Source organism: Fistularia commersonii, chromosome 16, assembly GCF_037954325.1.
Source record: "Fistularia commersonii isolate RoL2024-O1a breed Wild chromosome 16, RoL_Fcom_v1.0, whole genome shotgun sequence".
Lineage (NCBI taxonomy): Eukaryota > Metazoa > Chordata > Actinopteri > Syngnathiformes > Fistulariidae > Fistularia > Fistularia commersonii.
The window spans coordinates 17,676,532-17,698,646 of record NC_141299.1 but is presented as its reverse complement, the minus strand read 5'-3'; the positions used below and the strand labels follow the sequence as shown (position 1 = coordinate 17,698,646).

The following is a 22,115-nucleotide window of genomic DNA, read 5'->3' as shown; positions in this document are numbered from 1 at the left end:
GAGAGCGGCTGTCAGAGGGGAGGCCGGGAAAAAAAAAGCTTTTAGCCGGACCCACTGATCTTCATGGGAGAGGCAACAAAGCTCCTGTTGTTTTCCATGAAAAAGGAGGCCATGGAAATCCTTCAAAAAGTCCTTAATGCAGTTTTGGAGACAAAAAAATTAAGAGTATGCTCATGAAAAAGTCAGAACACATGAAGGAAAAATGAGTAAAAGCTAAATCAACGGCGTAATCAAATTTAAAATAGTCCAATTAGCCTTGTTTAAAGGGAGTGATTAATCGCAGGGCACCCTTCATTCTCTGTTAATACTTTTTGTGAAGTACCAAACATTATTCTGAAAGAAAGACAGAGAGAAGGTAATTTAAAAGTAGAAAGGATATGAAAAGGTTATTCAAAGGCCTCGATCGGAGTGGGACGTGGTTATAATAGTAATCATCAACTCAGGATCACCGTCTTTTGACTTCTTTGTTCTCTTAAACTGTAAATCGCCAGCTGTTGTGTTTCCACCATTACTATTCAAACCTCTCAAGCGAGTTTAGAAACACTGCTTCCATTGGAGAAACGGTTTAATCCTACATGCAATACTCGGGAAAAATAGGAAAAAAGTCTCCTGGAAGCGACAAACCCTGTCCATAGTTAAAACGGCTTTTTTATCATTCGATGTTAGCGTGTAAATGGTTCAGTGCTTATGAAGACATTTTGTCATTTTAGAAAAAAATGAAGAAACCTGGGAAATATATTTTCTACAATGACTGCATTTTGTCACAGATCCCTGAATAAAATGATATATGGCATTCAACATGCTTCCTGTTGAGACAGAATATTTCTGTCCAAAGAAGCAGAGCTTTATCTTACAGGGAGCAACAGTGAGTTGAAGAAAGCCCCAAGAACGTGCATTGGATCCCGAGGTTATCTTGTGATCGAAGCGCCGACGAGGAGGCGCCAAACCCTCCGGAAGCTTCCACTCACCGGTGAACCCGGCTGCGCACAGGCAGGAAAACGTGCCCACTCTGTCCAGGCAGGTGGCTCCGTTGGCGCAGGGCTGAGAGGCGCACTCGTCCACGTCGATCTGGCAGCGAGCTCCCTGGAATCCCGGCACGCAGAAGCACGAGACGCCGTCTCCGCTACTTCTGCACAGCGCTCGGTTCTGGCAGGGGTTCGGGGAGCAGAGGTCCGCCGGCCGGTCAGAAGATGCACCTGTACAGGTTGTATTAACGGATGACGGTGAAAAGCTAACGTCGCATGGCTCATTTTAATCATTTCACACGGATGTACGGCTTTTATTTTGTCGTTTTCTTTCATCATTCTATTCTTCACCTGGGCTTCTATGTTTTTTATCACACGTCTTAAGTTTCTGTCTTCGTGCTGAAAACACACGCCTACCTCAGATCATTTTATTTTAACCAACTTTTAACTTCATACCAAATGTATTTTTGTTTGGATGCAATTAATCGCTGAGAATGAATTTCCCCACGGGGATTAATAAAGGATAAATTATTATCATTTTAAAGAGTTGGAGTAGGAGCAACATTACAGTTAACGCTTTTCTAAAGAACTGGATTTGAAAAACTGAAAAAGATCCCAAATTTGTATTGCACGCATACAGGGAGTGACGATCAAGAACTTAAAATAAACGCTATTGATCCCCATAGGGGAAACTCCTTTGTCACAGCAGAGTAACAGTTATAATGTCATAAAAAAGTAAATTAAATCTAAATAGAAAGACAGAAGATAGCAAGACATCCAAGAATAAATAGACAGCAGATAAATAGGCGGCAGACAACAACAACAACAACAGGGATAACAATGGACAACATCAAGGAACAGTGAGGGTGAAAAATACACAACCAGAACTAAACGACAGTTTAAATAGTGACAATAGCAGTGAATAGAATAAATGAAAATAGGCAGGATGTGTGCTGGCTGGGACAAACAAGGATAAGTGACAGCAGAGTTGGTGATGTTATGGAAGCGGCGCAGGTGCTCTCAGGCCCGTCAGACTTGTGTGCCGTCCAGGATGGATGGGATCAGGAATGAGTCCATCAGTTCCATGTTTAGGGGAGAAGGTCTGAGATGGTTGGGTCATGGACAGTGAATATATTGGTAGACGGATGCTGGAACTGGAGGTCTGGACGAAGACCAAAGAGAAGGTTTATGGACGAGAGAGAGGATATGAAGGTAGTTGGTGTGAGAGAGGAGGATCCAGAGAACAGGGTGAGATGGAGGAGGTGGATTCACTGTGGAGACCCTGAAGGGAAAAGCCTGGAGAAGAAGAAGAAGAAGAAGAAAAGCTTCTTTGTTAATGTGACTATTGACTTGTATTGGTGGGGATCCCATCAGTGATGCTGTGTCATATTTACTGGGATCAAGTGAAAGTCAGCTGTGTGCGGTTAGAAAAAGTCAATTCTTACACTAAAGTTGAGGGTCTTGTCGCATTGTCACCACACTGTAATGAAGTGGTTTGCTAAAATCTAAAAATCAGGAACGAATATTGACGGATTTCGCTTTTTAAATCTTTACTTGTAAAACCATTGACGGTTATAGACGCCCCGACTTAGCGAGCAGGCTAATCCCGCGGCAGACGGTCCTCACGGTGTAGACAGTTCAGCGGAGACGCTCTGAAACGCCATTTCAGCTGGATCGTGTCGGGCCCTAATCTTTGCAACCCCTTCAGAAAAGACCGGCGCTCCAGCAGCTGTCAGTACGAGGGCCTCTCAAGGCGTCGTGGATGGTTTCCATGGCAACCAATTGCACCGTGTCACTTCAACATTCAATCTGTCACTAGAGGGACCGCCCGTAACTCAGTCAGTACAATATCGAAGTGTTTAAAGTAATTTTGTCTTTGATATATCCTCTTTCTTAATGGGCCTGGTAGTAAATGGCACACTCGCCCAGCTCAGGGTCGGGTCTCTTGATTTATAACAAAGCTTGCCGAACATACAAATTAGAGGATTAGCACTTAATCCTCCTGCGACACAGCAATGAATAGCAATCATCTTTCAGGCATTTTAAGGCTCTTTCGATAATAAATGCACGCCTGGCCTCATAGGAGCTGACGCTGGTGAGTTTTCCCAAAACCTTATCAAGTAACCGTTTACCTTTCAGCTTCGCCGGCAACAAACTCTGGATTCAAAATTTGAATCATTTATGCATGAGAACTGAAGAAGCTTAAGAAATGACAAGTGAACCACCTGTTGTGTTTGTTTACCGAAACCACAGGGGCTTTGACCTCTGACCTGCGAACCCCGGGGAGGAACCAAAGAGGAGAAAACTGAGTGATAAATGAGATTTAGCGTGATGTTTAATGTCTGCTTAACCCCAATCTTTGCATCAGTCTTCAGCTAAGGCTTCTAAAAGCCCAAACAGGAAAAATAGTGATGCTCAATATGCTGGGAAATTGAGAATTTACAGATTTTGGTTGGTTACCTTTGTAAGAGTGGGGATGTTTGGGATGTAATGTAAAGTTTTGCTAATGTTATTGTTTTAATGACAACCGAAATTGCGCCGACCTGCGAACGCTTGCACGTCTTTGTGTGCTTTAAATGTAATGAAGCGTTTGACCGGCGACCGGTCCAGACAGTGAATGAATGAAATAATCATTTAGAAAGCGGGGAGAAAACTATTTTCTGGCTGAAAAAAATGATCTCGTCTCCTTTTAAAGTTTGGAGTATCAACCGGGTCTGCAAACAGCCGCCAGCGAGGCATCCTTCAGTCTCTGCCATCCAGGCAAAGCCCATCGCAAGCAAAATGTAAACAGATGGACGGATATAAAATGTGTTACACTTGGAGCCGCAAGTGGTGCAGAACAGATACGGACAGAAATAATATTCATCACACACACACACACACACACCGTAATCACAAACCCAAGAGCCCAATCAGGCTGAGAGCAGACGCTAAAGACTTTGAAGTGCACCATCTGATGTGCCTCCGTCACCACCGAGGTCAATGAGTCTCACAGACTCCTGGCCGAGGAGCTCCATGAGCAGCTACGGGTGTCTAGACTGGATATGTAGAGAGGGGACCTGTGGGTGTGATGGAGGTATCAGCGGTGATGATCTGACAATAGCCCTGTTAGCGCTCTTCACAAGCACCAGTCAGCAGGGCTTGGTATGTAAATAACTCAAATACATACCAGCTCATAACTGGAGCTCAATATATCAGGCCATTAACGTGTGTTTTCAGTCGCGGCGTACGGACGTCGAGCGGTTAATCGTGATTACGCCCCACAGCGCGAGGCTGTTCAATTCCTCCAGGCGGGGTCTTTATGCGTGGTCTCTGCACTGGGTTTCCTCCAGAAACACGCAGGAAGTTAATAGGGAAAAAAAAAAGGAAAAAATGGCCTGCGTGATTGAGCGAGTGAATGGTTCAAAGTAGGATAAGCAGTAAATCATGAATGTAACATTACTATGGATTTATTTCCATTTTTCTACACCACATCACTCCATTTGCCTGCTTGAAAGGTAATTCCCACACTCCTGGAGGAGGGCCCACTTTCCTGATACACTCACAAATATTGACTAAATGGAGTAAAAAATGGAAACGTCTCAGCGCCCCCTCACACACACACACACACACACACAAACGCACTGGGCTTTCGGAGCCTGATCCCCCGCCTGCTTTAGACAGCGCTCCAGTCATCCACACATCCCCTCCAACAGCATGTAGTGTTTTCAAATGCAAATGTCCTTCACGCTCTTTGTTCCTTCCTATCTGGAGGCCCCTCGAGCTGCACATGCGGGACACCTGACGCCCTCGGCCTGATGCATGTACGCCCGTCTTGTTTGTTTCAGCGGCGATAACGTGACCTGTCATCGCGGGTTTTGTAGTCCCTTCGAGACGTATAGTCCCCTTCTGTCCCATCACTTGTCCGCAGACCCCGACCCTCCCCCGGCCTCTCCTTCCCCTCATGGGTCAGCACGCCGCTCGCTCATTGTTCGGGCTCTTTTTACATCTTGAACAGCGCTGCCTTCAGAAAACACAGCGGCGGTCACCATGTGGAATGATGTCAGCTTACAGTCTTGTAATTGAAATTCAAAGCATGGACCAGTTAGAGTAAGGGCAGGATTCTTTCTAGCATCATTTCATCAACTCGAGGAATGATTTTTTTTTTCAAGTCAAAATATACCCAACCTTGTCGGCGAAATGAAAAATACGACGTTGGAACGAATAAGTTATCTCCTAAGAAAAAATTATTTCACTTGGACTCAGAGCAGGACACATGGATGAGTGAGCCAAATAATGCATTCTTATTCCTGAGTTGGGAATTAGGTTGATAATTTCAAATGCAAAAGGGGGACGGGCTTCAAAATGACTTATTTGTTCATTTGTGAAACAGTGCTGATTTTGATCCGAACATGTGGACATCAACACGAGAATTTATCATTATTCCCACATCTCATCCACTCTCATTTATATCATAATTATATATTCTCCCGGACATCTTACTGATTATCATTTCATTTCTACTGCCCGCATCTCCGACTGTACACCTGTTGTTTCTATCACCATTCCCTGCACAATCCTTCATCTTATTTATTTTCATAGTTTTGTGTTCTACTGTATGTATGATTATTTGTATCTATCTTTTATCTGCATATCCTTTCTATTAAAAGAAATAATAATAATGATGATGATGATGATATTTTTTATTTTAGGTGCCTTACTCAACACTGAATACATAAAATGTCAAAGAAAGCGGCAAAAATAAAAAAATACACAAGTTTGAAAAAGTAAATAATTAAATATACGCTGCTGAAAAAAAATAGAGGGAACAATAAAATAACACATCCGAGATGTGAATGAATGAAATATTCTTATGAAATACTTTTTTCTTTACATAGTTGAATATGCTGACAACAAAATCACACCAAAATGATGAATGGAAATGAAATGTATGAACCCATGGAGGTGTGGACTCCAAATGAAAGTGTAAAAACACACTCCAGGCTGATCCAACGTTGATGCCTTGTCCTTAAAACAAGTCCAAATCAATCCGTTCTGCTTCCCAAGTGAGTTTCACACAAGTGTGATTGACTTGGAATTACATTGTGTTATTTAAGTGTTCCCTTTATTTTTTGGAGCAGCATATTATAACTATCGGCACACCTTTTCTACCGTGTAAGGCTTCTGTGACCATTGAATTTCCCCACTGGGGGATCAATGAAGTGTATCTTTTCTTATCTTAAGGACAGACTCCTTCACCGCAAATGTGCGAAGGACAGATTTGGCCGGTCCCTGCTGGATCTGTTTACCCAGCCATCTTTTTGTTCATCCTTTCATTCACCGATTCATTCATTCAGTCACTAAACTGTATAATCCGTTCACCTGTAGGTTTTGCTGCTGTAAGCATTGTTGCACGCTGCTCATTGCCACTTTTTGAACATGTTTATAATGATTAAATATCGTTTATTTATCTTTTTTATTTAATTGTATATGTTTAGATTCTATATATCTTACTGCGGCACATTATTATTAATGACCTCTACTCTTTTATCCACTTTCTGCTGTGTCAAAGTGGGATTATTAAAGGAATTTTAACTGCAGTGTCACATTGTTAAGTGATAATAAGTGTTGTTTTTTTTCCCCCCAGCATTCTTAAGGCCCATTTTATAAACAATAGTCAAAGTCTACTGTGAAGATCAAGAAGCTGGAGGATCTCAGGTACTTGGGGTCAACAGTCCAGAGCGTAGGAGAGTGTGGAAAAGAGGTGAAGAGACGGGTCCAAGCAGGTTGGAATGGGTGGAGAAAAGTGTCAGGGGTACGAAGAGATAGATGAACATCATCCAGAAGAAAAGGAAAGGTGTACAAGACAGTGGTGAGACCAGCGATGATGTTTGGACTAGAAACTGTTACGATGATAAAAACACAGGAGGCAGAACTAGAGGTTGCAGAGATGAAGATGTTGAGGTTCTCTTTGGGAGTGACCAGGATGGAGAGGATCAGGAATGAGTCTATCAGAGGACCAGCACATGTTAGATGTTTTGGAGAGAAGGTCAGAGAAGCCAGACTGAGATGGTTGGGTCATGGACAGAGGAGGGATAGTGAATATATTGGTAGACGGATGCTGGAATTGGAGCTGCCAGGCAAGAGGTCTGGAGGAAGACCAAAGAGAAGATTTATGAACGTAGTGAGAGAAGATATGAAGGTGGTTGGTGTGAGAGAGGAGGATGCAGAGAATAGGGTTAGATGGAGAAAGTTGACTCGCTGAAGGGAAAAGAAGAAGAAGAAGAAGTCTCCTGTGAAAATCCGCACTTACCCTTCACAGCGAGAGGAGACAGGATGAGGACGGTGATGCCGAGAAGCTCCAGACTCCCGAACCTGCGTGTCTCCATGGCGGCGGCGTGGAAGCATCCTGCCGGCGGCCCGGAACCACCGCATCTGCGCCCCCACGCTGCTTCTTCCACGCTGTCACCTCCGGAGCCGCCCACTACTCTCTCCTCCCATCACAAGAGGAATCGACTCAGACTCCTAAAAGGTGGGCTTTTCCACGCGTCGACGTGTTTGTGTTTTTGTGTTTGTTTTTGTTTTTAATTATTTCAAGACAGCGAGGAAGCCGTGGGCCACCGGAAGTTGAGAAGCTCGCGCCGTCTCCATGACAACGCGACCAGGAAGTTGGATTCCCCTATATGAGCGCGTCAGACGCTCCCATAGCGTCTTGTAAAAGTGGGCTTTTTGAATTGATATATTTGATTTATTTATTTAGTCTTAAAAGAAGATTGTGACTGCGTGATGTCTGCGTTGTTCAGAGCAAGTTCAGCGCCAAGTTCGTCGAGGGAAGCGCCGGACACCGGAGGTGAGAGTGACACCGAGGGGACACGGAGAGCTATATGATGCTATACCCGGCTAGCATTCATTTTATATAACGGGTTGGCCTCACTTTAATTCATATAATTCAAACTGTGAGTCGCATGTTTCACGTCCCATCCAAACTCTCTGTTCGACTGATAAATTACCTTGTGAGGCTGTAAGTATTTATTAGTAATACCTGTAAAAGTCGAAATTAGCATCTGGGCAACCGCTAATAAGAACCATTCAGAATATTGACCAATCAGGAGCCAAGATAATATGCATGTCCCGCCTGCTTGATTTGCATTGTGACTGTTATTCAACATGGTAACCTGATGAACTAGCTGGTCAATGGACACTAACCTTGTTAGAGTGACTAGTAAAAATATTTTGCTTTCTCAATTTTCTTTTAATCATAGGTTACGAGAGGTTTAAAATGCAGAAAATGAGTCATACTGTAGAGAAACATGAATGTTCAGTATTCTGTGATTGTCAGTGAATATCAGAAAATATATAATGTGTTCTGTTTTAATATATATAAAAAAACAGAACATATTATGTATTTCCTGATTGGTCAGGTGATTAGAGCAGATGATTGGTCAAATGCTTTAATATGAAAATATATGTCTGGAAGCGGCACAGTCAGGGGAAAAGCTATGAAAGGAAGTGAACAGACTATTTGGAATTATTTAATAAGTATTCATGGACAAAATATTATTAACATCTGTGATTCAGATATTTTTTAGGCCAGCAGAGAAGGCCTTGCAGTGGTTTTCCCACCACTGATATATATCTATAAAATCTGACATTTGTTAAAATTCTCTTTCGTTATTCCACTAAAATGCATTTAGATTTCATTACATCTACATCTCAAGGATTACAAATCTCGGTAGAAGTTGTCATTTTTAAATGAAAACTTAATCAACCAAAGAATTTTTTTTTTTTTTTAATATGCTCAAGTGCAATTCAAGTATTTTCAAAATGTCAGTGTTTACTCGTGCCGGGATGTTTTTTTTTTTGGTAAGAATGTAACACCTCAAAAGAAAGTCACAAACAAGTCTCACTTGTGACACTTGAAAAATTTGCCAGAATCCACTGTAAAACTGTGCCAAATCTTTTTCCCCCAGCAGTTGCAAAAAGCATTTTCAGGTAATGAGCAAAGAAAAATTCAGCAAGAAAAGAACCCCAAGTGTGATATCTGTGTCTTCCTCAAACATTCACAAATTGAAAGACTTGTCAGAAAAATGGCGTTTCCCTCTCCCAGCAGGAACCAGAAACACGAAGCATTCTGATGACCATTTCATCCCAGATGAGCTGCTGGCCGGCCTCACCTCCACTGTCTGCAGTGGGAAAACACTGGGACACTCTGCACACCACCGCCAATGCAAGGTGCCTTGAATTGACCTTTGAAAAGTTTGAAGAGGGGGTGTTGTGTGACGTTTTAACAGTATTACGTGAGCGTTCTGAAACCGACTTTTCCGCAGGTGTTTGGTATCAGGCGGCCGGACGCAGTCTGGCATCACCCACTTGGACGTAGAAAATATAAATACTTTTTGGAGCAACCAACTTCACTGACTGGAGCAGGGAGGTCTGGTCAACCAATATGACAAATCAAAGAATGTTGCAAAGACCTTACTGTTTTAGGGATTTGTTTTATTTTATGTGCTCCGTTTCATCATAGTGTTATAAATGAGGTGTTTTATCCTGGCCTCCGTATAGGGATATCTCATTTCTGTGTGACACCATGGTGACCCAAAAGAAGACAACACAACTCCCACCACTCACTGGCAGGAATGTGGTCGGCAACACACAGGTTGTCTACTTCTACTGACCGTTATTGACCTGTTGTTGTTATCACTGGTTACTTTTTTCACGCAAGTATACATTGTGTCGCTGTAACCACAAACCTTTTTGTTTTACAGAGCACAAGTGTCTCAGAAAGCCTGATCCCAGAAGAGTATCACATTGTGAAAAACAGAGGTTTGCGTTGCCTGGAGCTTTATGAAGAGTGAGTCCTTTTGTTTTTTTTAATGTTATGTACTATATTGTATTGTGCTGTGGTTGAATTGAAACAGGGCAAGGTTTTTTGTTTCTCCTGTTCTTTCCCTCTCAGTGCATTCACGGTGCAGCTGCAAGATGAGCAGCAAAGGCTGAGGGTCTTTCCTTCACTGTGAGTTATAAAATGTGGATTTAATTTGTTTACGCAGAAATCTCGTAGCCTGGTAATATTGCTGGTGGTAGTTAAGCTCAGTGGAGGGAATCATGGTAATAGAAGTGCATCCCTGTAGATCGATAATGCGCGAGAAAAGACACATTTTGTATATGTTATGGTTGATCAGGAGGCCCAGTGGCAGACTGGAGGTGATCCAGCTGATGAGGATGATGGATGACATGCTGGAGAAGGCTGGGGTTGATCAGCAGAGTGAGGAGCTTACTGAACTCTCCCAGGTAAATACGGGAGACAACCAATACTCAAGCTGTACGTCTGCATGGGCAGCACTGGAAAAAGAAGAAACTGGACTCTCCTGATACTCAGGAATACGTTTTCATTTTCGTTATCTACAATGTCTTTTTAGTAAAATGCATTGTCTGTAAATACAGTATGTTGATTACTATGTAACTTGTGATTGTCATTTTGCTTGAAACGGTCATAATTGTTGACGGTTGATTCTTGTTGGATTTTATTTTGAGGAAAAAAAATAGTGCATTTTGACAGTATGGTGGAATTCTCTGAGAATACCAACTGCCTGTTGAAATGATGAACAGTCTGGAGGGATGTGTTACAGATGGAGGGGCTGCTGCAGATGGTGCAGGCCGAGCAGAACATCTACAACATTGTTTTCCATGAACTGATTAGACAGGTCAGTGTCGGATGTGCTGAAAGGGGACAGCTGCTTGCCAAACTCAGGTTAGCATTGACCGCGTCGAAACAGCACTAACCTCATCATATAAGCCTTGTTTGGAGAAACAATGGCACAAATTCAAATGAAGCGCAGTCGTGAAATGAAGGATATCGGTGCGTGTCTGTCTAGACAGCGTTACCAGTCCTTGCTTGAGCAAATTCCCCATCGTCTGAAGGCTCTGCATACTGAGGTAGTGGCACAGAGGGCTCTGGATCGCCAGCTAACCGAGGAAATCCATCGCATCAAGACAAACATCCATCATCTCAGCGCGTAAGTCGCATGCATGCATGCAGTCCCTAGAATGTGGTGCTGCAGGAAGCAACACTGAAATGATTAATATATACAATTTACTCCACTTGGTAAATAAATGCATAATAATCATTCATTCATTCATTATCAATACCCCTTATCCTAAAGTCAGGGTAGTGGTGAGGCCGGCGCCTATCCCAGCTGTCCACATGTGCATGCAACCATTCACTCATCGACACAACGCATAGAGACATGAAGACATTCACTCTCGCTCACATGTCATAGAGACAAAGAAAACATTGGCTCGCTCATCCACGCACCCGGGGAATTCAGGGTCTCCAATCAACTGACTCCATGTTTTTGGTCTGTGGGAGGAAAGCTGTGCAGACACAGGGAGAACATGGATCCACACTGAAAAACCACCTGTTGGAATTGAACCAGGGACAGGATGAGTTTACAAAAGTCAGGGCTGAGCCCCTTGGCTCTTACCTGCCCAGAGTGCTCCTTAGTCAGCACTTGTTGGTGGAGTTATTCTAAGTAAAAAGGAAGAATAAATACATTTAACCTTCTCCAGGCAGATGTTGCAGATTTGCGACAGCCAAATATCAGATTTTTCCTGCAACTACAACTTAATTTGAGCCTGAGAGGGTTAAAATAATCCCATCTGTGTCCACATCTGTGTGAGCTGCTTTTTTGTGTCTTGCCCACAGGGAATTATCCAGGATTAGTGACCATGATGCCTTCGTTTCCCAAGAAGTGGAACGTGCTCGGCAGCAGTTGGCCCAGGCACTTAATCACACTCAGTCCAGCTCAGAGTCAGTGTTCGACTTTAGTAAAGAACTGAACAGGGCAGCTTTCTGTCTGCCTCACAGTTTCATCTCAGTTGTGTATTCCAGTGCTTGATAGCCTTGGACAATACTCACCTGCACGCAGTGACGGGTTTATTTACATATCGAATATTTCAATGTCAAGGGAAGCACTGAAGGACGGTGACACTTTTCCATTAAGTCGCTCTCACCGAGGCTTTTTAACTGTAAAGGAAAAGCCTCTTTTCTCTTTTCTCAATCTGATGCTTTCCAATGAAATAGCTATTTCATACCGGGAGAATTGATGCTGCAAATACTGTGTTCTTTCCGTGATAGCTTGAACAAAAAAATATAATAATATGACCGACATACCAAACTGGACCTTGGTGAGTGCAACAGATGTAATATAATGTTTCATATATGTTATTGATATACAGAAGCAAAATACTTATTGAACTCCAAGATGTTTTGCAATATGTTTTTTTTTCTATAAATGTCAGAGTTGTGAATGCAGGATTTAATACCTGTGATTCTAAGAGAGAAAGAGAGAGAGAGAGAGAGATAGAACAGTAGTTCAATGAACAGGTCGTACAGATAGATAAACTGCCTAGAAGTTCCATCTGTGTGTGTGTGTGTGTGTGTGTTTGTTCTTCTCAGTGTGGTTCAAGGTTACCATGAGCTTTATGAACTGCAGAGGACTCGCCTTGAGGCCCAGTTGATCCAGATGACTGAGGAGAGAGACAGCTGGAGCCAGCTCACCCTCTGCATCGCCCTGAAGGTGGTGGAGCCACAAAGATTTTGGTCCTTGTGGTCGTACACTTTTATCCACTGGATTTTTTGTGTCCCTTGTGTGATAGATATGGTTGGTGTGATCTTTTTTTTTCTCAAATTTGGAAACTAGTAGTGCACAACTTAAGGCAATATCAGACAACATTAAAAGCGTAATGGGACTTTAACTTCCAGATAATGAGAGTTGAAAAACAGGTCTAACAAATAAATATAGCGTAGAAATGACATTTGCTCCAAAACATTGTCATCATGTCTTTCCACATTTGCTAGGTTATCAGTGTAAAGAAGCTGGAGCTGGTGAACCGGCTGCACGTCACTGAGCAGAGTTGGTTGAAAACAGCAGAGCACTGCAGCGTTTACATTAATGTTGAGGTAATAATGCAGTTTTTCTTAACATTTTCCCTGACTCTTAGAACCAATCCTAAGCTAATGCGCATTCTGCTGTAGGATACAAAGGACCTGAACGCCATCGTGGCTCTGACAGACTCCTGGAGAGAGCAGCTGACTGCCTTCGTGTCTCGTCAGAAGAAGACGGAGGAGGCCCAGCGCGAGCAGTTCACCGCCCTGCAACAAGGCATCAGCAAATGGCTGACATTCTGCAGCTCACATAACAAGTAAGCGTGGGAAGATTTACAAAGCAATCTTTAATATGAGTATATAAAGTAGAAGTAAAAAAAGTCAACATCTAGAATAAACCCGATTACCTTTTGTCAGGATGCATCACTAGACTTAGAAGAAGGACGTCCTTAAATTGTCAATAAAAACTTTATATTAGTGTTTGAACGTAAGCGTTGGCAGCTGGGGACCTGATCTTGTTCTTACCATGAAGTCTGAGCCTAATCACTATGTTGAACAAGTGTCTGTGATTATTTCTTTAGCAGTTGTAAAACTAAATTATTCTCTTGAAAAATTATCTTTTTTCAAGACGCCCCGACTTGAAACCTGAGAACGCATCCCTGGAAAGCATCCTTGCTGATTTCAATCAGTGGTCAGACGTGAGTAGGAGTATTTCCTTTTCTTATAGTTCAAATAAACCGAAATCATTTTCTCTTATTATCATAATGTAAAAAAAGCTATTAGTATTGTGCTTAACTGTTTTCCTCTGTGTTTTGTTTTTCTGCAGATGCTGACCCAGCAGTGTGAGCATTATCAAGGTGAGGAGCAGCTCTACCGCCAGCAGACACTTGGTGAGCTCGCTCAGATCCAGGAAAGGTGGTTGGATATGAGCTCGCAACTGTTCAGGCGTCACCCAGATCCTCAGGGTGAACTCCTCAGAGGACAAGAGGTCCCAGAAGAGCTGGACAGACTCTTGTCTGAGCACCACAATCAGCTACAAGTGCAAGTCCTTGGAGAGGGTGGTAGGAGTTGACTTGGAACTTTTGACTTTGGGATTTCAAAAAGTACTTTTCTAAGATGCGGTTCTGTTGCAGGGATGCTAAAAAAGATCATTTCGCTGCTCGGTTTGTTGGAGTCTTGGGTCAGCAAGCTCGCTCCAGCTATCGGCCGGACAGAAACCGTGTCTGGATCGGACTGGCTGAAGCTGGAAAATGAATTGAGCATTTTGCTGAGTTTGGCTGAACAGCTCCTGCAGACGATTTCCACCGTGCAGATGGAAAACCAACACAATAGCACATTAAAGTATTATTTTATCTTATCTATCTTATCAATATTTTTCTTCATTGAAAATATATCATCTCTATATATTAAATACATAATAGTTGGAAGTTTTTTTTAAAACAGGTTTTTGTATGCAAAACAATATTTAAAAGTGTTCTTTAGGGGAACGTGGTATTTATTCTAGCATAAATATGACTGCCGTGCAATATTTGATTTGATGTATTCCTAAAAATATGTTTAAATACGTGATATGTGTCTTAGATAGTATAGATAGACAGTATACTGTATGAACAGCTACAACAAAAAACACTTTTTATGTGTGTGTGTGTGTGTTGCAGTAGTGCAGAGACAGGCAATGTTTTAGATAAAGTGCAGGAGTTCACAAGAAACCTGTCCAGCTTCATTGACTGTGAGCGTCAGAGACTCATAGAAGAGGTGAGCATGAGCAAGATTCTTTTATTTAAGTTTTTCATCAAATAGTTCAGAGATGTTTCTTTTCTCAATTGCAGCAATAACTTTTCGTCTGTTCTTTGCACCTCCTGGTATCTTACTGGTATATTGTTCATGCAAATAATCACAATTCTTTGTTCGATGATTACGTTTCATTGGTATTTAAAATGTATATTCAGTCCCTAATTTATTTTCTCCATCTTCCATTGCATCTGTTTCTCATCTGTTCTTTAAACTTGTGTCTGCATTTCTTTAGTTGCTCTGAAAAATAAAGGCTCTAAGCCTTGTCTGTCTCTGGATCTTCCAAGTTTTTCCAGATATTTTCACTGGCAAAATGTTTTCAGCCACCCCTTGCACCGCCAGTTTTTTGCTACCTAGAGTTTTCTGTAAAAATCTACTGAAGAGAAAATTGGAGCTGCAAGATCTCAACTGAAATTTACTTTGAAGGAAACGATAGGGATGTCGTGCAAAATATCCCTTTAATTGTTTAAGTATTTCAAAAGCGTGCATTTTTTTTGCGGCAAGATCGGCTCTATTCACTCGGCACAGACCAAATGGATGCTGGATCTGTTGCTCCTCATGGTACCTGACCACGGCGAGATTCAGGTCAAACAAGAGGAACACATGCATGTTAAAAACATCTCATCACAAACATTGGATGAAAATGGCAAGGCGATAGCTGAGAAACTGGAATATTTGTCCAGATACATCTCCAGGTATGATGGTAGATACTCAGACTTTGGTGTGAGTCCAAGTAACTTATCACTGATCCCATCGCTAATGTTCATAATGTGGGAATCAATAGGCTAAGATGTCATCAAAGTGGTGACAAAGATGCTTCTCTCCCCTTTCAGCTCTTGCCAGCTGATCGTGGATGAACAGGTTCTCCAGGATCCCTCTCGAGTTGAGGCCGAAAATGAAATGAAAGAGTGCGGGAAGCTACAGGTAAACTGAGTTGATTCAAAAGTACATTATTTTGACAGAAAAAGCTTGCTTGTTGCTAATTATATATTTGTGCCACTCCAGTTCTGTAAAATCTTTATTTACATTATGTTGCATTGCCTTTGTTTCAGTTTCTCAATCAACCCTTATTGTTTGATGAAATAACAAAAGAAAAGTCTTGAAGGGCATCGACCCGCCATTCAATCCAGATCCCCTCAGACAGAAGGCCGTAAAGCGGGTATTTTCATTAATGAAAGAAAATACCCACTTTACAGCCTTCTGTCAGAGGGTATGAAAGATGGGTGTTGTTAACTTCAAAATATATCTGTTAATCAATGGAAGTTATCACCTGATTTCAGAGTTTTATGTGCAGTTTGATCACAAAGCTCAATCAACCCATCTGAGTTTAGGATCCTTTCAGCCTGGTGTGTGAAAGCATTGCAAGAGAGAGTGCTTGTCCATTTCAGAAGGAGTGCAGCGATTGGACGGAAACCTGCGCAATCCTGCTGTCTGCAATGGGAGGCGGCTCTGTGGAGGAGACCGACAGCCAGGACGACCGTGGCTTCGGCAACGATGACCTGCTTTCTGCTGCAGAACCTCCGGTCAGGACTCTATTTACACACCGGACTCACGGAATCGTGATCGAACAATAGCTGAATAATGCAGCTGAAAAACACAATCTTCATGTGATTAGCTCAACTGGATGTTTGGACTATACCATCGTTTGGTCGTTTTCCTGAAGATGTGTTTTTCAAGTACAAAAAGTTGAGGAAGTTATTGTTTGGGATAAGCCTGCCATGTTTGAGCTCAGTTAGCTGAGTTGATTTAGGAGGATCTTCTAGTTCAGCCTTGCAAAAAATATTTATTGAGTGGTGAATGTCACACAAAGTATGGACTTATAGATTTAAAGTCAAATGAGGCTCGGTTTAAAGGTATTGTAGGACCGGATGAAAAACGAGCGAGAATATAAGACGTCAGAATTTAGCGTTGGTGCTTTGTTTTTATTTTGTGTGTATATCAGGCAAATGAAGAGGTGTCAGCGGAGTCAATATTGGACTCTGAGGCCCGACATCAGCCAGAAGCAGAACCTGGAGGGGTGAGTCACACCAGCAGCCAAACAGCACCTTGTTGACACCTTGTAACCACTTTTACCTTTCATTAGAAAATAAAACCTTTTCTACATTTGTTTTTGAGTTCACCTTAATTAAGTAAAATCCTAAAAACAAACCGACAGCTTGTTTTCCTAATGATGTTTACTGAGAGCCTTTGTCTCCTGACAATAATGTTTTACACTCCACTTAATGCTACTTACTAGTTACTAACTATAATTTCTAATGTCTTCAGCTACACATCACGGCTTTAATAAGATATAGCTTTAACATGACACAGATGACCACATTGATGATAATGGTTTCTTTACAGGTGGTTTCAAAAGGACGTTATCTACAAGAGGAGAACAGGATTAATCAGGTATAAATCTGTAGCACCCTTCAATGATCAGGCCTGAACATGTCGAAGTCTGAGTATTTATGCTGTGTACAAACAGCTGCATGAAGTACAATTCATCAGTTTGCTAAAATGAGCAGTGTGGTTTTCCCTCCTGCAGGGGGAGCTGACGGTTTGTGAGAACCCGGTGGTGAACCTGTTAGGGTTTGATGGAAACATCATGCAAAAACAGCTGGGGAGGAGCAGCGTGAGGCTGAGTGGAGTAAGAGCAGACTGATGATGTATTATATCTAACTGCAAATGTAACCACAATCCTAACTGACTGATGTACATAAGCAATCATAAACTTACTACAACATTCTTTTTGGACGCATTCTATTTTTATTCCAGTCCTGCATTCAAGTTTTATATGAATTTAAATGTGTTTTCATATTGTTGATAATGTTTTTGATGTCATCCCTTTGGACACTCTTCATTTATTCATTCATCATTTTAATTGGCTTTTCTTTCTCTCGAGGGACCCCTTTAAACCAGCCTGATCGTTATCAAGCCGAATGCCACGCCTTTCCGTTTTTTTTTTATAGAACTGAAAATGCTTGCCTGTTTGTTTCTGACCATTTGTCTGTCATTCTGTCTCTCTGTCCCTGTCAGACTGAAGAGCTGGTTGATTTTCCAGGAACAGATGAAGCCCAGAAAGCTTTTAGCAATCTGAGCACAGTGGGGCTGCTGCAACAGGAACTGCAGTAAGAGTCTTAATGCTGAGTGGAACATTTGTCTTGAAAACACTGGGGTAATTTATTGTATATTATTGTTTTATTATTACGTATTTGACTGAGTGATTCCGTACAGTAAAACAGTGGCGGTTTTGATTTACAATCCAATATGTATATGTTGTCTTTACCCAAACACTAGCTGCTCTTCCACGAATAAACCTGCCCCATCTCATTCATACTTTTGGGTTGAACATCATTATTAGACAAATAAATCGTACAAAGTGATGGTCTATATCGTGAACTAACAGGAACGGAGCCTAATGGAAATACAATTTATCCACAAATCTGTACGTTTAGTATCTGAATGTGTGCGTCAGTGATTCAGAGAGGCGGCTCCTGAGTGCTGAGCAACGAGCTCTGGAGGCTGAAGTGGCCTTGCAGGCGGCGCTGGAGAGGATCAACGATCTGGAAAGACAACTGCGGGATCGGCCGGCTCCGGAGCCCAGAATGAGTGATGGTATTGTTTAAACCCTTGATTGAATATTTATTTAAATGACAAAGAGAGGAAATGGCTGTGTCTATGATGCACAGAGGTGTCATATCTTGCATCTGTCTCTTTGTGTTGCAGAAAAAGAGAAACCACCACCTTCCCCACCACCATCCAAATCAGACCCAGTTTCTCCAAAGAAAACATCTGAAACAAAAGCTGTTAGCAGCTCCAAAAAGACCAAAAAACGTGAATCTGAAACCAACAAATGATCAGGAACGCACACAGTTATCCATGTAATCCCTCTAGAATATCAATAAGGTATTGTTCATGTCTCTGACGACCTCAGAGAAACCCCTTTCCTGCACATAATCACAATGAATCAATACAGTCAATCTTTTTGCCAGTGCACAATCTTAACTTATTGAACCACACACAAAAAAACAAACAAGCAAAGGATCAACACCAAAATATGTGATATTTAAATCGTGTTGATATTCACTTGCTGGACAACTACCGTATATGTCATCATGTTTTTTCTATCCCGAGACCGTGTGATGTGTTTGCACACCGTGAACAAATAAGTTACTTTTTTTTTCCCTCCCTAGAGTCTATACTAACTTATTAAAATCACTCAACTGGTAGAAATATTTGTTTTTGCTCAAAAACTCTCTATTTGGGCCCTATATAATTTTCATGTCACATAGTCTTTCAACATTTACGTCTCAATAAAATCTGTTACATCATGTGTGAGTCAGTCTCCGGCTCCCCTTCTGTTATTGTTCCCTCTTCACCGACAGCAGAGGGAGGAGGCGGTGGAAGGGAAGAGAGGTCGTAGGGAAGACTGCGAAGATCTGCTGGAAATGGAAGAAGCAGGGCAGGATGGAGCAGACGGAGGCAAGACCGGAACGTCTCCAAAGCAGCTCCGTCTCCGGCGGCTGCCTTTGCCTGAAGATTGTGAAAAGCAGGTGTCAGATGTGATTAACCTTCACCGACACTGTCGGTGAAAATGCAACTTGGCGAGGCATGCGAGAGCGAGATGACGGCAAATTTACCTGAAAAGTCACCAGTAAAACTCTGCCATCATGGTCTTTATTTTCAGAACGTCAGTTTTACTTCTACGGTTGTTCAGACTGACCTGCTGCTGTTTTGTCGCTTCAGCCTCATCCGCCGTACTCTGGTGTAACTCTGCTGGAAAACTGAGATCGTCGCTGTGAGAAAACCAAACACAAGCAGGGACAGCAAAAAGCACGTGAATACCATTCATATATACACACGACTGCTTATAGATAAACCGACTAATGTACATTTTTAGGATTTTTGTTTTCGATTGTTGTTATTTTTCGCTGGCATTCAGTCAAAAGCACTAGACTACAGCGGTACAAGGATTATCTATTGGACGTATATTTTTATAAATACTACCTTATAACGCCATTTAATAAGTTTAATTTCTAAACACGAGATGCCTTGTGCTTTATACGTCCCGTTTTTAAGTGTTGCCCTGGACGTGCCATTTTCACAATATTCTTGAGTCTCACGTATTTTGGTTTGGATTTTGTGTCCAAAATATTCATTACGTCGGCACCCGTGCTCGAAGGCCTGTATCTGCAGATCGGTGGATGGTGTGACGCTTTCCGTTGTATGAGGAGCAGTCGATCATAAACTAAAGCGGCGAGATAGGCGAGACGAGCAGACGATGGTGTATCTCCTTACATGTCCGTTCTCTCCACCCTGACGCCCCAGCGGCAAGCGTCAGAGTCAACCGCTGCTTGTATTTGCTGACCAATCCATCTCCTGTGATGTAGGATGTGGCTGAATGTGTGCTTGGAGAGAATGTCCTTCACCGCCGCCTGCACACGATGCTGCAGAATTGCATTCAGACTGGATAAAGCTGAGCAGCACAGAGCCATGTTTTCTATCTGGTAATAACACACTGCGCTCAGCTCAAGCCTCACCAAGTCCTTAGTCACCGCCTGAGCACAGACAATGAGACACAGAAAACACCACCATTTGCAATGTAATCATCTGGTGCGTCACTGAAAAGTGAGATTGAAAAATGAACATTTTGTGCTCAACAACAACAATATTTATCAACACTCGACTACATTTAGCCGAGCTCAGAAGTGTGTTTGGTTTTTGTTCCTTACCGTGTGAGAGGGGACAGTCAACATTTTCAGGCGGATGTCAACCTTGTGACACACATCGAGCAGCGGAAGGTAAAAAAGAAGGCCTGCGGAGATAATGCGATGTCAAAACAAGATTCACACTCAACCAGCGGATGTAACGTGACTTGGCATAATAGAATATTTAGCCATCTCAGATTTCACACAAAGGACATCGCGCTGTAACTTCACCCCGAACAACCGAACAAAAAAAGCGAAGGAGGATTTTCAGATCGGACCGATAAAAGCCCGAGAGTTAACTGCCCACCCGGTCCTCGGGGTCTGTTCTGCAGAAGGTGTCCCAGCCTGAAGATCACGGCTCTCTCGTGCTCCCTCACTACCTGCCAACAGAAACGAGAGCTTTGTCTTTGCAGCGCGGTAACTTTTGTTTCATCGCATTGTTTCTTTTTTTCTGTCGTGGCATGCAATTTATTTCTTTATTTTCTTTAATGTCAGGTTCAGACTTTTTTTTTTTTTTTCCCGACTTCTTTGCCAGGTTGCTGAAGGGATCACCCGCAAAACATTTCAGCGAAAACTAATTACACGCAGAATCCCCATTGGTGTGCGAGATGAAAACGTTGTTTGAACCATTCAAATGTTGATCAGTGTTCAAGCTTATTTCTAGAAGAGAGGCTGTCATGAGATCAAGCAAGGTAACCTCTCATCTTTAACCCCAAAGCTCTATCACTAACAGCATGTTTTACAAATAGTTATTTCACCGCGGCCTGATCTTTCACATCTTGTCAAACTCATTGTCAGGAACTGGGATAATTGCCGTTCTTGGAATAGTTCCTACTTTGAAGCAGAACCAGATGGACAGAGGGAGGAAGAGGAGAACCAGAGTCAAGACGAGGATCAGCAGCAGCCACTCACATACTCCCAGGCTCTTGTGCTTGACAACTGCAGAAATCCACATAATTGCATAGACTGCAGGATAAAGGTGCCTAGTTTCACAGTTAAAATAATCATACACATCTCAAAAAGGTGCTTGGATTTTGAGTTGCGAAGCGAGAGCATCACATGACCGTGTCTTGAAACAATATCACAATGGGGCAGCTTCTTGGAAGCAGGTTTTTCCAACACAGTTATACTGATTAATCCCTGAAAGATTAAAATCAAAAGAAACATCTGCCCAAAAAAATTGTCCTTCAATTCTGCCACTGATAGTTTTTTCTTCAGAGAAGTTACTGTTTCATAATAACTGTACATCCCCAAAGTTTCTCCTCAAAAACGCAGCACGGGACTCAGCTCCACGCACTTGATGGTGTCTTAAATATTCCATGAACTAAATGGTTTGAATTGCAAGTCATAAAAAATCCTATACACGGAGAAAGAAGTTGCAAGTTTTCATTTGTGTTTTTGGAAGAACTCTTGAAAACGAATGCAGAATTAATGGCTGTCCACGTAGCGCTTCTTTTGACTTACTGTCCTCTTGTTCTGTTGCCTCTAAAAGCCCCAGGTGCTCCTCGTTCGCCTCCTCTCTGACACTGTCTATATCCACGACGGTGGATTTCAACCTCACTTCTGTCTGTTTTTCCACTTTCACCTCATTTATCTCTGGCTTCTGTTTCTTCAGAGTCGACGCCTGAGGTACTCGGCCCGTCTTGGATGCTCTTTGACGCTGACCTCTGGAAACCGGCGAGGCACTTTTCTCTCGGTCCATCCCCGGTGTCTTTCTGGCTTGCGGAGGACGACTGCGGTGGACGTTTGAACATTTATCCGCCATGACCGGAAGCTCTGCAGTCAAAAGCATACGAGTGACTC

General features: G+C 42.3%; 3 protein-coding genes across 3 annotated transcripts in view; 1 reads left to right on the top strand and 2 right to left on the bottom strand.

Moving 5' to 3' along the window:
* LOC147226142 (uncharacterized) overlaps positions 1–7,581 on the bottom strand; it is an 8,801-nt gene extending 1,220 nt beyond the window's left edge. The window contains exons 1-2 of the mRNA XM_086161236.1: positions 7,258–7,581; positions 969–1,196 (exon numbers count right to left, since the gene is read on the bottom strand). Coding sequence (XP_086017362.1) covers positions 969–1,196; positions 7,258–7,333 — 304 coding nt within the window. The 5' untranslated portion in view covers positions 7,334–7,581. The remainder of the gene's footprint in view (positions 1–968; positions 1,197–7,257) is intronic.
* Positions 7,332–18,992, top strand: axdnd1 (axonemal dynein light chain domain containing 1). The gene is made up of 25 exons (XM_086161235.1): positions 7,332–7,476; positions 9,055–9,176; positions 9,272–9,375; positions 9,507–9,600; positions 9,710–9,795; positions 9,901–9,957; positions 10,127–10,235; positions 10,574–10,695; positions 10,820–10,960; positions 11,650–11,754; positions 12,403–12,523; positions 12,805–12,906; positions 12,982–13,148; positions 13,460–13,529; positions 13,658–13,892; positions 13,965–14,172; positions 14,493–14,586; positions 15,127–15,317; positions 15,456–15,546; positions 16,011–16,145; positions 16,565–16,639; positions 17,150–17,251; positions 17,641–17,732; positions 18,080–18,219; positions 18,331–18,992. Exons 1-25 carry the CDS (start codon positions 7,332–7,334, stop codon positions 18,459–18,461), a joined length of 3,039 nt encoding a protein of 1,012 aa, XP_086017361.1. The 3' UTR covers positions 18,462–18,992.
* Positions 18,966–22,115, bottom strand: nphs2 (NPHS2 stomatin family member, podocin). The gene is made up of 7 exons (XM_086161234.1): positions 21,777–22,115; positions 21,148–21,251; positions 20,620–20,692; positions 20,337–20,419; positions 19,903–20,162; positions 19,257–19,400; positions 18,966–19,137 (listed from the first exon to the last, which is right to left on the bottom strand). Exons 1-7 carry the CDS (start codon positions 22,102–22,104, stop codon positions 18,966–18,968), a joined length of 1,164 nt encoding a protein of 387 aa, XP_086017360.1. The 5' UTR covers positions 22,105–22,115.